This window comes from Acomys russatus, chromosome 11, assembly GCF_903995435.1.
Source record: "Acomys russatus chromosome 11, mAcoRus1.1, whole genome shotgun sequence".
Lineage (NCBI taxonomy): Eukaryota > Metazoa > Chordata > Mammalia > Rodentia > Muridae > Acomys > Acomys russatus.
This window is the reverse complement of record NC_067147.1, coordinates 22,564,830-22,582,619: the sequence shown is the minus strand read 5'-3', so window position 1 is coordinate 22,582,619 and position 17,790 is coordinate 22,564,830. Positions and strand designations below refer to the sequence as shown.

At 38.5% G+C, this 17,790-nt stretch overlaps 1 protein-coding gene across 1 annotated transcript in view; it reads right to left on the bottom strand.

The window, feature by feature from the left end:
- Lmbrd1 (LMBR1 domain containing 1) overlaps positions 1 to 17,790 on the bottom strand; it is an 87,572-nt gene that overhangs the window by 15,198 nt on the left and 54,584 nt on the right. Inside the window, exons 10-14 of the mRNA XM_051153000.1 lie at positions 6,918 to 6,982; positions 6,494 to 6,596; positions 5,885 to 5,989; positions 4,068 to 4,217; positions 1,905 to 1,983 (exon numbers count right to left, since the gene is read on the bottom strand). Coding sequence (XP_051008957.1) covers positions 1,905 to 1,983; positions 4,068 to 4,217; positions 5,885 to 5,989; positions 6,494 to 6,596; positions 6,918 to 6,982 — 502 coding nt within the window. The remainder of the gene's footprint in view (positions 1 to 1,904; positions 1,984 to 4,067; positions 4,218 to 5,884; positions 5,990 to 6,493; positions 6,597 to 6,917; positions 6,983 to 17,790) is intronic.

Sequence of the window (17,790 nt, the reverse complement as noted above, 5' to 3'; positions counted from 1 at the left end):
CCTATCTGCGGAGTCCTCATGCTCTTCTCCCTCAGACCCAGTCTGTCTGCCACAAGGAGGAGGTGACTGTTCAGGTGTCGTTTCTAGAGGTTTTCTTTGTAATATTGTGGTTTATATTTTTAGAACAGTGTATAGTTTGTGTGGCTCTTTATGGTTTTCCTCCCATTTTCAGCTTCTATGTGTGAGTGGGATAAGTTCTTCAACCCTAACCTGTACAGAGCTTAGATAAATGGTTTCAGGGCCACAGACCACCTGTACCTGCTGGCAGAGAAGATATCTTGGCAAACATTGTGCCTATGCAGGCTGCTTTTTCAGTCATCCCTAGATGACAGGCTTACTTACTGCAAAACTTAGTGACCAAGTCTTTGTACAGGTAGACACTGATGCACAGCTACTCTAGCCTTAGTCATGCAAACACCTCTCACATGTCCTTTTCTATCTCCTACACACACACACGTGTATGTATACACATATACATGCATATATACATTCTCATGTCTTCTTTAGCTTTTAATTTTGTCTAATTGGCTATTTAATAACTCATATAGTTGGGATGGCATATCAACTTACATTTTAGTATTTGAGTGTATAACCCTACAGATTATTTGATTTCTTTTAAGGTTCTACGCTACTATGTGAGCAAATACACTTAAACAGAAGGAATACAGAAAAATGAGGTCTGCATTATAGGGAGGTTTCAGCTACTCTAATGTCCAAATAAGACAAAAAATTTATACCCAGAAAGTTTAAAATAAGTAGATGTGATAGCAGAGTAATCTGGGTCTAACGGACTGCTACCGTTGACATCCAGGAGCACACTATGCCCCAACCGTGAACCTGCACCTCGCTTTCTATCTTCAGTTCAGGCCCCACGGTCACATGCTCCCCGAACAACCTAACTACTCCTGAATTCAGCCATATTAGTTCTGATACTCAAGACACACTCAGGTTGATAATTCCACCTCATTCCCTATACGTGTTTATTTCTATCATTAGCATATTTTCAGACAAGCTCTTCCGGTCCCTGCTATGAACTACCAGAAACTTCTACCATTTTCTTTCACTGCTAACTTCATGGTCCAATAAGTCCCGGTGGTCAGTTTGAACATACAGTCCATGGAGAACTGAGGCAATCAGTGGTACTTCTTGCCAACCTCCAAGCACCATAGTTTTCTGTATAGCCATCAGATTCAACTTTTGGAAAAACAAATTATGAAATACACAATGTCTTTACTGAAGACTTTTCTTGGTTCTTTTTGTCACTTTCAAAGACCTGTTATGATCTCATTCCAGTGGCTCTTGATGTGTGCGTTGTGACCCCCTTGGGATGAAACAACTCTATCATAGAGATCACGTATCAGACATCAAGTGTATCAGATGTTTACATTACAATTCATAACACTAGCAAATTCACAGTTATGAAGTAGCATTGAAAATAATTTTATAGTTGGATGGCCCCACAACGTGAAGAACTGTAATAAAGAGTCTCGGCATTGGGAAGGTTGAGAACCACTGCTCACTCCTAATTCTACAATTTCCTTCAATCGTTGTTCTAACCCTTATGCCCTTAAGAAATGTCGGCGCAGTCATAATGTAGATGTATACGTTTCCCAATGGTCTTAGGCAGACCCCATCATGACCCACAAGAGAACCACTGTGTTAGCGTAACAATGTTTAAAACTTGCTAGAGCATACAGCTGTGTGCTTTGCTTTCAGGCAGAGACAGCTTGAAATTGATGCACATACTAAATGCATTCTTCTTCAAATGCTGATTCAGTATCTCTGATTGGAAAGTTCTTGTTGGCTATTATTCTACCAGTCTCCACTAGGTAGAGAACCACGGCTTCCTGCGGGCTACCTTACAAAGTATATATGCTAACACAATTTAACAACAGCTGCTTTACCTTCAGGGGCATCTGCATCACATCTTTTTGGCACTGAAAGTGTTGAATTGCCTTTATGGGCATCAGAAGTAATATTGCTCTGAAAGATGAAAATAAGATTACAACTTAAATATTGCAGTTCTGAGTGTATTTGGATTACCTACCTCATATTCTACTTTCTACTGATGACATCAAACATTTTAGAAGGTTAATTTAATAAAAAGTATACGATAAGAAGCCATGGCATCTTTAATAACAAGGTGCTTGTGCAACAATGATTTAGGTCTTTTACCAAGCAGCAGAAGTTGTCTTCAGAAGGAACATAGCATCAAAAAGGCAAAGGCGAAGGCTGGTCTGGCGTACTGGCCTCGGAGCCTGGGCTCCATTGGAAATCCCAGAGGCTGGGAGTCAGAAGCACAGAGACTGTGGGAAGCAACCCTACTCAAAACCTGCCCTCTCTGCAGCACTACACAAACCAGAGGAGGGGGTGGGGGCGGAGGATAGGGATGGTGGGGAGGACAGTGGAAAGGAAGGAAGGGAAAAGTAATCAGGGAAACTATCTTTTCTCAATAAAAAAGAAGAATCTTATTCCCAGAAGAACACTTACAAGGTATGAGCTAGCAGAGCAGGATGGGATGAGGCAGGAGCTCTCAAACACTGCACAATTAGACTTAGTTCATGGGATCTAATGGTCTAGCCTGGTGTTCCCAGACTCCTGGACCACATGATCTGACTTAAGTGTTCCATCTACACTATTAATCAGCTAATACTCTCTTTAAAGCACCTTTGTACTACTTTGCAAAATTGTAATTGAGCAAGTTCTGATGTGCTTTCGTTTTTTATTTCAGGTAAAAATGGAGGAAATATAGGAGAAAAGAGATCTGCGAGGGCAGGTGAGCAGTGAGGAGCCCATCAAAGCACCTAGTAAAACACAGGCATGATGTAAGCTGCTAAGAAGCACTCCAAGATGCATTTTAGGAAAAGGAAGTAAACTAAATGTGGTGTTTTGAATAAGAAAGCCTCCCTGTCCCCATCTGTAGGTGAATTTGAATACTGCGTCCTCAGTTGATATGGAAATTTGGGAGAGGTTTAAGAGGGTGGCCTTGCTGGAGTGTGGGTTGAGAGGAAAAAGGCTTCTGGTGACTCTAGTAGTTTAGAACGTGACCCCCACTCCCTCTCACATCCTGATCTATGCTGTTTCTCATGAGAAAACCAACACCCATGCTGCCTGCTGCCTGCTCCTCACCACTGTGTGCTAGCCCTCTGGAACCATAAGCTCTTCTTTTCAACGCTGCAGGCAGAACACTGTGCATGTAATAAAAACACCTTTTAAGAAAACCCATTGGCTAGATCTGGGAGTGGAGAGTGTGATACGACTTTCTCACGTACTCTGGTGCCTCACATTTGACCATGTCCCCTGGAGGGGGAGACCTGGTGGCACTCAGAGGAAGGACAGCAAGTAGCCAAGAAGAGACTTGATACCCTATGAGAATATATAGGGTGACGTAATCCCCCTCAGGAACAGTCATAGGGGAGGGGAATAATGGGAAAATGGGGGGGGGGGGAGGAATGGAAGGATACAAGGGATGGGATAAACATTGAGATGTAACAAGAATAAATTAATAAAAAAAATTAAAATAAATAAAAAAAAATAAAAAAATTTAAAAAAAAAAAAGAAAAAAGAAAACCCAGTTGGTTTTTATTAGTCAACACTATCAAGAAAAAAAGATAAATATATCAAGAAACCCTCATGTTTAAAAGAATTCCAATTATTCACAGACAAAATATTGAGGAAGCCTCTCTCATGGCGTGGCAGCGGCAGTGCAAAACTGTGATGCACTTTGCAGAACTTTAGGAACACGTTACTAAAATTACTTAAAGCGCTGTTTTCATACAAGCATTGGAGTGTTAGCTAATACAATAGTAAGGAACAACACGGTAGTTTAGTGTCACAGGATCTGTTTCATGAATATTTATAATGAAATTATGTCATTTTAATAAGGATAAAACAAACATAAATATGTTCACAAATATCGAAAACCTAGATTTGTCAACAATAAATTCAATAATTAATAAAATCTGTTTAAAATATTTCAAAATTTGTTTTCTTTTTAAGTTTATTTTTAGTTTTTAATCATTATTTGTAAAATATAGAAATAATGGAGCTTTAAATACCGCACTTACCTCTATTAAGTAGTTCTGGCTCCCATACATAACGTACTGAGGAGCAAGACTGTAGATCATGTAGCTAGTATGAAGGACGATTAGCAGAAGTATCATGCAGAGAAAGAGGAGTGCCTGAGGCCGGGTTCGTCCTCTTCTGATTTTATATAACTTGGGAAACAAACAAACAAACAAACAAAAATGAGCTGCAAATTTTCACCAGCATTATTTTGAAGCTCTATATCAGGCCTGTTGTGAGGTGGGACGTACTGATACAGTTCCACTGCTCCAAAATAAGCACCAGTGACGTGAGAACAAAAGGATGAAAAAGACCATTTTTTCCACGTAAAGATTTTCGTGTTGATCTTATATGGTTTGAAAATAACTTCAGGGCACCTATGTCCAAAGGATCTTATTGAACTATTTCAGAAAAAAATTACACATGATTCACTACTGATCACTAGCTTATACATCACTGGCTTCCAGGTAAGGTTTCTGGGCTTCCCTGTGGCCCTTTCAGATGTTTATAGAACTAAACATATGAACTATCTCAGGTTGTATCTACAGGTTCAGAGCATGAATTCAAACCACAAGTATTCAGAGTATGTTTACAGTTCTACAGTTCTGTTTTTATACCATTACCACACAAGCACACATGCGGCATGTTTATAAGTACTAATAGCTATGAAATAGTCATCACACCCTATATTCTGCTTTAAAAATTAGCTTTTGAAAATGTACAATAATCTGATTACAGATGTGATATTTTTATCTGTGCTACAGGGGAATTCAAGTGTTAACTGTAACTTAAGGAACTGTGCGATGTGTTCCATTTGAACGGTGACCCCCTCTCACTCTAGTAACTGAAGTTCCATCTTCCTGCTACTTTACGAGATGACAGCATAGTACAAGCTAACAGAATTTCTGTTGTGGACGAGATGCCAACTTAGCATGACATGTCCCAGATTCCTTATGCCCAGCAGTGATCACATAATAAAATATTCCCAGTGAGAGAACCAGAAAAGATGACAGCACTGATGGACCTTGTACTTTACTCCTAACCCCGCTCCCCACAGCAGAAAGCTTTAGTTTAAGTGCATATTTACTAGGTTTTCTTACATTCCTATCTAGAAGCAATGTCCATCTGACTCAGCTTTGACTTACAACTCATAATTATCTCAGGATGAATGTAAAAAATAAGCGATATTCACAGTTGTCTTTGGTATGGGGATGGAGGTTTCAGAGTTCACAGTAATACCAATATCTGCATACCCTTGACTCCACAGTGTGAAAGGTGCAGAATTCACATGCAGCCTGTGCAGACTCTCTTGGATACTCTAACCCATGCGTGGCCACTTATAACTAGCATAAGTGTGGTGTCAAGTGTTATGTTATATAGCTCAAGGAATAATGAAAAAGGCTGTCCTATTTAGCCTAGATGAGGAAGTCATGAGGACAGAGGACTAACAGTATCAATATCTCACTCCTAACAGGGAAGGGAATCTCTGAACTTCAGTGAACCCATTGTGCTCGTTGTATGTCCAATGCAATCAAATAACATACTTCCTTGACCAGTGTTTCTCAGCTTCAGTAGTGTTGACATTTTCATTTTGATCAGTCTTTGCTCTGTAGGCTACTACATCATGCTTAATTAGCAGTATTAATGATTCTTATCCATAAACTTCCACAGCAGCCCCTAGTAATTATAACTAAAAATGTTTCGAAACATTGCTAAATATGTGTGCACATGCACACAAAATAACACAGAGGATAAACTGCCACAATGGAAATATGTACAAAGTATCAAGAACAAAACCCAGAAAATACCATATACTTACTCTAATCCAAAAGAACCATATGCCAATATTTCGAATTCCTGCCATCGAAGTAAAAATAAAGTACATAATAATAATTGTTATAAGAATATAATCAAGAGGGAACACCTGAAAAAGATGAAGATCAAGTTTAATAGCCAAGCTATGAAAGAAAGCTCTAGAAATAAACAAAATAGTTGGAAACAATTATTTAACTTGATAATTAAAATATCAATTCCCTTTCAAATTAGGCTAATATTAAAATGCTATAAACATTTTCAAAAAACCCCAAGTCCTACCATGTTTTCAGTATCACCTTCATAATAAAAAAAATCCTAAAATAAATTATATTATTTTTATCTATAAAATAAACAACTTAATTAAAAATTAAAAACCAAATACTGTGTGGAAAAGTTCACATTTGGTAGTATGAATCCCATATCAGCTGTCTGTCAGTACAAAGATATAGTCATCTATAAGCCAATGTCAATGTAGAAAGCATCTGCAAATAAAAAATTAGTGCAGAGCTCCAACGCATGTCTGACATTTTGTAAGTTTGTGTAATAATGACTTTAATGGGATAGAATGACACAGTGTTTTGCTGGAGTATAAAATGACTGACATGTTACTTACTGTTTGTAACAAGGGCAACAGCATGTTTAATGGATTGCTCAGGTTAGTTCCAAAGATGATGAAACCCGAGTCTATTCCCGCTGAATGAAGAGCTTTATCTAAACTAAAACAAAGAGTTGTAAAGAATGAGTTTACACTACACCATCACATTTCCAGCCCAGCTAGAAAGAACATCACCATAACTTAAGCATGCAACTTGTGTTGAGCCACAGTAAATGAACTAAACTTTGCTTAAATATCTCACGGAGATTGTCAATAAGTACAAAAGAAAACACTGTCTATTACGAGACCTTTTAGTGGTTCTTGGGTTAATGCTGCACAGCACTTCAGGTAGAATGGGCTACACTAATGGAATTCAGGACCAAAATGTATGCTATCAAAGAATTTGTGTAAGTGCTTTAGAAAACATGTCTGCTGTACTTACTTTGACAGGAAGAGCGAAATCACAAACAGCAATGCAACTAAGATGAAGAATATTCCCCAAATGATCTACAATGAAAAATACATTATAATACAGTTCTAACCATTGATATTGAAAGCATAAAATCTTTAAGCTGACATAATGGTCACCACATAGCAATGATCTAACACAACATACAATTTAATTTATTATACAGCTCCTAGCATTTGTACCAAAATTTTTATCATGAGAGTATTTGGTCAATAATGTGTATGTAAATAAGCAAAATATTTAAGTCTTGACTAACAAGTAAACAAAGAAAACTGTGGTTTAATCAAAATCCTTTTGTTCTATTACTGAAAAGTACATTAAAGAGAAAAATAACTCTACTTACACACCAATACAAGTAGTTGCGTGCATGTGAGGGGAGAGGCGGACCTGTGCATGCACACACACACACACACACACACACACACACACTCATGAACATGCACACACACATGCCTGTACACACAAACCCTTCTGAACACATACCCTTATGCGCACACACACACACACACACACACACACACACACACAGAGTCATGAACACGGACACACACTTGCACACACAAACCCTCATGTACACACACTCACACATGCCTGCACACACAAACACAGTGCTAAAACACAGTGCTAACGAGATCTCAAGTCAGAGAAGTCTATGTAAGTGAAATTCCTTCCTGCTAGAGGAACTGTCACAGAAGACAGCTGTGGTAAATACAACAAGTGTTTTAATTCTCATCCCCTACAATAAGAACTTTGCTTTAGGAATGGACATTTTAAAAAAGGAAACTGAGTTTCTAAATAACTGTTCAGGATTTAAAAAAAAAAAAAAAAGATGGATTCTATGGCAGAAAAATCTTGCACTTTTTGTTGCTGTTTTGGCTTTTTGCTGTGTGTTGAAGGTCAAGGTACACCTGAGTCAAGGTAAAGGGCTGGCAAGGCCACAGGAAAAGGGCTCTGTCCTAAGTACAGGCCAGTTCTGGTTAGCTTTTCCTTTGGAATTGATAGGGACAGATGAACGTGAAATTTCATTTCAGAGGATACTGAAGTGTGTTTCATTGCTGGGAGTGTGGGGACAAAAGAAGCAAATACTAACATATTACTCTACTTGCTCTAACAGGATGAGCTTATGAAGCACTAATTTGAAAAAGCGGCTTAGGCATGCCTTCTGTGAATTCTCCAGGTCACACAGAGGGCCCTTGGGACTGGATGAGTAGGAAGGACAGCAAAAGAGAAGGTCAAGAGGATCTTGTGGAAGTGAGTAACACTACATGGACCTAGCTCATACTGGCAGGGCTCCACTGAGAATTCATATTTAAAAAGGGTTTAGCTGGTAAGGCACCCTGAGACAGTTCCTTTGTGGTACCAAATGTTTGCTGTTAAGGACATGAAGGGGTTATAGCTTCCTTTACTACCAGGTCCAGACATCACCTTTTGCTGCCTATGGAGTGTGGAGGGCCAAAGCCTTGTTCTGAGGATCAGCTGGTGAGGTATATCGCTCCCTAACTCTACGTCAGTAAGAAACGGCTTGCAATACTGCCCGCTTCCAGTTAGTCATATAGGAACATAACATGGGAATTGCAGACCTTGAAGATACAAAGATTCCCTTTGTCATATTTTAAAAAAAAAACAAAAAAAAAAAAAAACAAAGAAAACAAACAAACAAAAAACCATGAAGTACAAAACTCCTTAGCTGTCTTACCAGTCTAACTATGAGTTAGACTAGTTAGCTACTTAAGATCACTGAACAAACATAGAGTCTAAATACTTTATGATGCATATGGGAACTTAAGTTAGACATGAAGAATCACACCAGTGGTGAGAAAGTGGGCTGACCTAGAAGCCATAGATTACATTTTAGCCAAGATGCTAATTTCTACATGAAAATGAAGCTGCAGACGTGGCATCACTAGAAGTCAGAAGACAAGTGAAGCATTGATTCTCCATAAAAACATAAAGGAGCTAGCACAAATGGCTGGAACCAACATTTTTCACACTGTGGAGATTAATGGAAACAGACAGCAATCTGGGGCCATTAATTCAAGAAAATGAGGCTGAACCTAGGTAAGGCACAGCGAACCTCAAGTTGCCCTCACTCCAAACTTCCCACTCTAACGCTATGGCCATCCTGAAAACAGCCGCAGAGGCCAGCCATCTGGAGGTAACACAGCACACAAAAGTGGGCTGGAGCTGTTTTAAAGCATCATTCCCAGAAAAATGCCATCACTTGACCTGCCTGGTGGTTCTTGAGAAAACTACTTATAAAGTGGCCTGTACTTGACCTGGATTGGTGTTCCCACAGTGCTAAAAGCCTTTGTGCAGGAGTGATGGCTGCAAACAGTGACAAGAAATCTATGAACTGCATGGCCTCAAGGGTCAGTGAACAGTGTATAAAAATATACTAACCAAAAATCTTTAAAAGAAGGTCTAGGAAATGAAGCATCTGTTGGAGTCTCAGATTCTGATACTTGCCTAGCAATCTTGAAGGAACTCTATGCCCAGGGAAGCTCTGAGAAGGCCTATACACCTGCTTGAGACTGCACAGGAAGGAAGTACAGCTGAGGTTAGGCTGAGATGTGCCTGCTTGGTGTTGCTCTCCTGAAGGAGAGATAAACCTGTTTTTGTTAACATCTCAAGTGTGGGATCAGAATGGTCTTATGAGAACAGGTGAGGTTAATCCACTAAAAGGCAAACCATCTCATGTGGGAGCTTGATTGGATCTTTTCAGCTGGTAACACACTGCACCCGCACACACAGCGAGATGCTCAGACAAAGGCTGAGGCTCATGGGTTGCAACAGTTTAAGAAAATCTCTTTCTTAATCAACACGCTAATTGATAGGAGCTGGCATGAACAGCAAAAAATGAAGACCTTGCGAAATTAATTCATAAAAACCCAAGGATATGACAAAGAAGGGAAGGAGGGAGGGGGGAGGGAGGGAGGGAGAATCATGAATAAAATGAAACCAAGAAAATATGGTAAACACAAAGGAGTTAAAAGAGTTATTAAGCATTTTAGAAAACCCAAACTTTGAAATTAATCTACAATTTTTTTGTTTAAAAATTTAAAATCACTACATTAAAAGGTTTCAGGAAATAAATAACAATGAAGAGAGAAAAGCTTTTTAAAAGGGGGCTGAAGAATAGAATAACTGAAGGTGAAGACTAGAATAACTGAAGTGAAGGCCTCAGCAGCAGCCTTGAATAGGCAGAAGAGCTAAAGAGACAGCATGTCAGCTGACGTGAGGCAAACCGAGGAACACCAAGAAGCAACACATTAGAGGAGTGAACAGCTCTAGTAAAAAATGAAGAATCCTGAACTTTATCTTGTATTTCCCTAAGGATGTAGACTATTTAGATGCCTTTCTACTGTAAATGCATGCACACTCCCATCTTCTGGGTTTGTGTACTGAAGTCCTCACTTCAACTGACTGAGAGAGCTTGAGCCACTGGGACAGTGGTTCTCAACCTTCCTAATGCTGTGATGCTTTAATATAGTTTCTCATGTTGCAGTGATCCCCAGTCAACCATAAAGTCCCCTCCTGGCTTCTGCTGGCACTGCACGCATATGGTCACAATTTTAGGAAAAGTTTGTGCTGTCTGGGCATTATGGGGGCAGAAACAGGTGGCGTTGCTGGCCTCCCTAATGCACACATCTCCTCTTGTTAAGCAGATGACCAGAGGTCAGACATGTGCGTGGAGGCTGAGGAGCTCTACTCTAAATAAGGCTGTGTTGGTGCAGAAAAAGGGAATGAGTATGCTACCATTACTTCCAATATAAACTCTTTATTATTCTTTTAACATCACAGGTGTTTAAAGGTATTTATTAAGCCACATAATGCGAAGTTAATTCACTGAAGAGTTTGAAAAGAATGGTCACTCAAACTAAACTTTCTCTCTAGGAAGCACCAGGCTTTCCATGTGCAATGAGCAGTAGGCATTCTGCATAGCAATTGTCCTAGTCCTCTAATTGATTATGTATATATATATATCAGCCATCAGGACTTTCCACACAGACAAAAGGAAACTACATGGTTTCCATTGTCCAGTCCTGACAGGATGTATCAATACGAACTATCATATGTGAACAGAATTATGTTTCTTTACATGTTCCAAGTGGCCCCATTAAAACAATTTTTAATGCTGAAAGATAAAATGCTATCAGCTCCACCACAAGTATTATTTCAAAGACGCAAAGTCTCATGGTTACATATCAATGCAGCATCGCTCAGCTCTTATATGCAGTTATTTTTCCTTGTTATCTACGAGAAGCAATTGATTTAGTAGAGTATCACTTTAATGAAAGAGATCTTTGAAAAGAGGACTGGTAAAGATAGGGCTGCAGAGCGAGGAGAGAGAAGAAGAAGAGACATAATTTTTTTTTCATCTCGGTCATGTTGCATCCTTCAGCCAGATCCTCCGAGGTTTGCATGTTCGCTTGCTTTCCTATTTTTGCTACATATACATACTGGACAGCTTGAGGATTAGTGATAGATCAACTGTTTTTTTAGTACCTCTGTCTAAACAGCAATTCAATCATAAAAATCAGGAAATTAATGTCAATAGCACCTTAGCCAAATTTGAACTGAGCTGTCCATGTCATTTATGGAAAAGCAATCTTTTCTAGCTGAAAATGCAAACCAACATCACATGTTTTAGTAACCTTCAGTTTGGATCAAGTCCTCATTACTTTTCCCCCATAACCTTGACATTTTGAGACCAGGGCAATTATTTTATAGTTAAATGGTCTATTTCTCATGAGTTTTTTTTTTTTTTTTTTTTTTGACAGAAATGGCAGGGAGAACCCTATGAACGTATCATATCAGGAGGCACAAATTATTTGTCCCACATCTAATGAGGTTTCTCCATTGCAAAAGGGCCATTTCTCCTTCTATAACTAATAAGTTTTGTGGCATCATACTTGAGAATAGGTAAAAGGTTATTCTCAGCAAACTCTTGCCTTTAATGTCAATATCTATTAATGTCTCTTCTCAGAAAAAGTACCTGTCCCCTGCTGAATGCTCCTTTCTAATGGCTCTGGGTTTTCTAAATTTCTTTGTTCAATGAGCGTTATTGTACTTGACTTATTCGCTGACATTGACACAGACTCACAGATTTGTGCTGTACTCATTGAGCTTTCATCATCATGACACTATGCGTGCTAACGGACCGTTATTCTACACCCACATGGTCCTACACTTAGCCATGGCAGACTCGCAAAAGCTGGCTCCTCCCAGTCTGCCTTGGCTCTTCTCTGAGCATTTCTCTGCACTGTCTGTTTTCATCTATTGTTTGCTCTCCTAGGCAGTCCTAGAAGCGGGCACTTGCCTGGGCAGTTAGTTTTAGTTCCTTTTTCCAGAATCAGCCATGGACTGTCTATTTATTACAAACAATCTAGACAGGAATGACTAATTGCTCTGTCTCCTCCCCTGGATCATCATCACCTTTGTTCTTATCTTTATTTTCTTAAGTGTCTGATTTTTGTTAGCTTTTTCGTAGCTTGACATTTTGTGCTGGAGTTAAATACTCTTCACTTGCTTCCATTTTTGCGGATAGGCACGCTCTGGGCTATGGGTTTCTCTGAGCACTGATTTAGTGCATCATCTAGTGCAAAGACAGGAAGCAGCATCAGGCCTACAACTCAGGAAACAGCCTCAGCTCAACAGTCAGAACAGATGGAAGTGCTGCCCTCCTGTTGTCACCAGAAAGGGTCCAGTGCTATGGGCATTTCTCCTCCAGACTGGAGTATTCCTTATCAAATGTGTAGGACCAGAAGTGTTTCCAATTTTAAAAGTTCTCCAGGCCTTGGCATAATTGTATAAAATTTACCACTGAACATCATTAAGTCGCAAAGTAGAAAAATGGAAATCCTAGGAATTCTGAAACTTGTTGAGTACCACAGAGTGCTTGAGAGCTCCAGACCTGCAAGATTTTGACAGGGGATGCTCAGCCTGCATCATTAAGTTTTAGAAAATTTTGTAGTTGGTTTCATTTCTACTGTATGCTCACTCAAGAGTTGCTGATTATAAGGTTACTTTTCAAGTGAAAAGGGCCTCGGGTTATTGATTGTTTAAATTACTAGTTACAATAAATTTTATTTAGAATAATGAGTATAATATATCTACTTTATAGTATTTACTGATACTTTTCCTTACTACTTATTATATTTGGGTCCTCTATATGTATTTTTTTAGCATTTTAAAATTATTTTTTTTTCACATAAACATTTATATTATGACACATATATACAATAAACTACCTACAGCAAGAAGAACCACGAAACAGTCAGGAATTATATAAATGTTACAGTCATAGTGTTTTGACTATTTGAATTTGGCAATCTTCAAGAAAACATCTTCTTAATCTTGGTACATCTAAAATTCTGAATGTAACTCCTTATCAACTTAAAACATCTATCTAGACCTAAAAACATCTTACCCCTAAACAACTAAGCTTAATTATAAAATTAAACTACTTGGTCTTCAACCCCATCAGAGACTTGAGAAGGAATAAAATTAATCACTTAAGTATACAGGGAGTACAGGTTAGTAGTTTCCAAAATGAGAAGATAACAGAGACAGTTGTTCCCTGAACAATCACCCAAAACTTTCTATATTGTTGGAGCATCATCTTCAGCCTTCCGGCCCAGTATATCTGACAGACATTTTTGTGAGGCAGGAACCATTGAGGACTTGCTAACCCTGTCTTGGCAGAGTCTGGCAGGGTGTTTTGCTTGCAGGTGTGACTGTGCACCATGTGCATGCAGTACCTGAGGGGCCAGAAGGGAGTGTCAGATTTCCTGGGATTTTCCAGTCTCAGTTACAAATGATTGTCAACTATCATGTGGCTGCTAGAAACAAATCAGAATCTTCTGGAAGAGTTGCCAGTACTTTTAACCTTGAACAATCTCTTCAGTCCCTCCCCCATATATTTATTCAATGTTGATTCCATGAAATATCTTACCTTGTACATGACAGATCTTTTTAAACCAGCTACTACTGTATTTCAGTATGTCTCTTAGAATCTTTCATGGTTTTTGCTTTTTAAAATGCACTGGTTTGGGTTCTACAACAAAAACTCATAGCTGCTACATTTTAATTATAAACTGGAGCTTTTCAGATTAAAAATGTGTTCATTTTCCATTTCAGCCATAGTAATTTTTTCTAATCTCTGGTCACAAAACCAATACTCACCTAAACTTTTTTTTAACCTGTTAGTTGCTGTGGGTGGTACATCTAGACATAATGGCTCTTATCTAGCTCTTGCCTTAAAATCTTACAATGCCCAAACCAAGCTGCCAACAGAGCCACAGCCCTTTCTGGAGACTATGGGAGGGAAAGGATTCGCATTCACTCTCTGAGGAGCAGGGCTGGTTCTTTTGTCTCTTTGCTGCCTCACTTCTCTAACTAATGATACCAGAGGAGGTCATTCTCACATGTTGATGATCTCTATGTTACTTGTTTATTTCTTTCTTTCTCTTGCCAAAAATGTTCTGCTTTTAAGTTTCAGGTTGTTATATTGATACCACCCTGAGAATCACAGGTCTATAATCTCAATCATACCTATAAAGTCCCTTTCGCTATTTAAGGTAAGATATTCACAGTCCTAAAGAAGAGGTTATCAAAAGCATTATCCTGCTTACTGAAAGACATTTTTGTTTCCTTGCATTTAGTATTTCTTACTGAATCTGACTTTGTCAAACATCAGCATCACTGTGTTTGCCCATGGTTTCCGCTTGTCTGTCTCTCTTTGAATACCTCCTTATTTTTAGTCTTGTTCAGCTGCTGTTTTAAGCATGTCTCTTTTAACAGCAAATAGTTAGATCTTGCTTTGTGGTACCAATTATTATTATTCTAATAGTAGGAAGGTCCAGCTATTTTATAGTACATTTTTTATACTCTTCTCTTTATGTGCCTAGAATAGGTAAGCTCTAAGAGAAAGAAACAGAATAGCAGTCATTAGGAAATGGAATTATTTTTAATGGGCAGGATGCTTCTGTTCGGGAATATGGGAAGGAGCAGTGGTAACGCTGTACAAAACAATGAATGTGCTTCATTGCTGGAAATCTACTTAAAATGGCCAACTCTAAAGCTCAGGAAGAAATCAGAAGGGAAGATTAAATGTGTGATATCACTAGCAACAGCACTTTGTAACTCAATAGAAGTAACAAGAAACTCAAATTATATTTAAATAAATGGATCTAGATTAATCAGGCCAGTGATTTGGCCAGAGCTTTAAGATTGGCACCCTGTCCCCCAGAAAAGACTTTATCCAAGTATTGGATATATGGTTAGGAAAATGTATAGATTCTCACTAAAGGAGCCTCTAGCTTTCCTGAATTAAATGCTTACGTTTATAATTCATCTCAATACCAGAACAATCATCTTTAGTTCCACTGTTGTATTTTAACTATTGAAAAGCATGTATATACAAACTGTAGCAAGAGCCTCAGAAACAAAGAGTATACGGAATAAATTACTTCATTTAATTTTCATATAAAAGTAAGTATATGGCTCCATTCTAAAGAGTAGAAGACAGGTTCAGAAAGATGAAGGAACAAGCAGGAGCAAGGATGGAAGCCTGAACTCACCAACTGCAAAGCCTGTGCTAGGAGTCATTGCACTTTGAGAGGAGGCTCACATACCCTGCAGAGAGGGTGGATACGCTGAATCACAAGAGCAACAGGCATCCTCACAGGAGAAAACACAATATTGGGGTGAGGGGACAGAAAGTATCTCTGGATTTCTGTATATATCCTTTATAATTGAAACAAACAGGGGTTACAGAAGGCAATACTGGCGTCAAATTCTGAGATGGAATATAACTTGAGCATGAGGGCTCATGCACAAAATCCAGAAACTCAGGAGGGAGTGCCAGGCAGATTCCTATGCATTCAATAGTCAGGACTATATGGTGAGTACTTATCTCAAAACAAACAAAAAACAAACAAACAATCAGAGACTTGTAAGTCAATTTCAGCATATAGTGAGCAGTACAGAGAGCAAATCAACCTATCTACACCTTCATCAACAACATATCTCATTTAAAGAAAAAGGGAAGTGTTTACCTTCTTGCATATACTCTAAATTATTTAAAAATCAGTCTATTCCTAAGGATTTCCTTCAGGTGTGCCTGCCTTATTTCTAGGTAACCAGCAATATTGCTAAGAATTCACAACACTACTCAGATCTGACACATTTATATAACAAATAGGAATAAATGTCAAGTTGTCTGTATTAAAGATCTCAGTCAGGAAAATTGTAAAGGGGGAAAATACACACCTGGAAATCTCTTGGTCAGCATCATTTTAGTCTACACTGATCATTGTGAAAAAAACTTGACATGACAAACTTTTAGGAAGAATGGCTTGTTCTGGCTCACAGTCAGCTGGCCTTGTGCTTTTTGGAGTATGGTGAGGAAATGCATCACAGATATTCAAGGGAGCATGGTACTTATCTCACAGCAGTTAGGAAGTGGACAGTGCTGGGTCCTAACGTCCTTCACAAGGCACACTACTGATGACAAGGCTGCTTCTAACTTTGAAAGGTCTTATAATCTCCTGGAAGTACCTGAGTAGGACACTAAGCCTCTTATAGTTATCTGCTGGGGAAGCTCATCAACACCATAGTCCTCACATTATAAGGGAACAAGTAAAGCTGTCTTTTAGTAGCTACGACAACCAAGAACAAACATTTTCTAAGGAATCTACAATAATGCTACTAGAACTGACAGTCCAGCGAGGTTGCAAGTTCTTAACTTTTACAAATGAGTAATGAATATTGAAAGTTGAAAATCAATAATACGATTTTCAACAGAATATAAAAAAGAAGTGGAAGCAATTTTTCAAGTTATTTTTAAGCAAGTATAGTAAATATAAGAAATACTGACAGTGAAATATAAGGTATAAGTAAACAGGCCATAAACTAGAAAATTCAGTAATGTTAAAACATCAGTTCTCCCCAAATTACTTATGGATCTTATAAATCCAGAATAACCCTAGTAGACATTTTAACAGGTGTCTTATAGAATTATGAATTGATTCTAAAATCTAGATGGAAATGACCTATCACAATCCAGAGAGCTCTGAAAAGGGAGTATAAAATTGGAAGGATTTCTGCCCGCCTTCACGCCTGACTAGGGTGTCAGAAGGGAAGCTGCAGCTCAAACACACACATCAGTGGGGCAGAGGCTCCAAGAGAGGCTCAGAGCCGCCCCAGGCCAAGGAGGGAAGGGCAGCCTTGCACAAACTGCGCTGGAAAGATGGGCATCTATATAAAATAAAACTTAAGTTACAAATTAAACTCAGCGCAGACCCCAAACCTGAACATGGGGTTGAACTATAACATTTCTACAAGAGAATATAGGAGAAAACTACCTTAGGAGAGACAGAGATTTCTAGGAACATAGCATAAATGGGAAATAAATAAATTGGATTTTACAAAGATATAAGAAGGATTTGCTTGAGCAATAATGTGAAGATAAAAAAGCATTAATTGGGAAATATCAGCAATGAATGTATTTGGCAAAGTCCTTGACATAGCACACTTAACAAATCTATAATAGCCATAGTTGAAAAATTCAATCTGATGATTGTACACTGTAATATGTACCGACACATCTCCATAAGTAAATGCAATAAATTAATTAGGATATCTATTTAAGGAGAAAACTCTGATTTAGAAAATGGTCAAAAGATTCACACACAGGTTTTTTAGAAGATCTACAAAGAGCAACCACATAAAACAGTATCATTACCTAGCACATAAATGGAAAACAAAACAAAACAAAACATGAGCTGCTACCATTCCTTAGCAGGGCAGTTCTCAAATGCATTATGTAAGAGAGACAGGGATG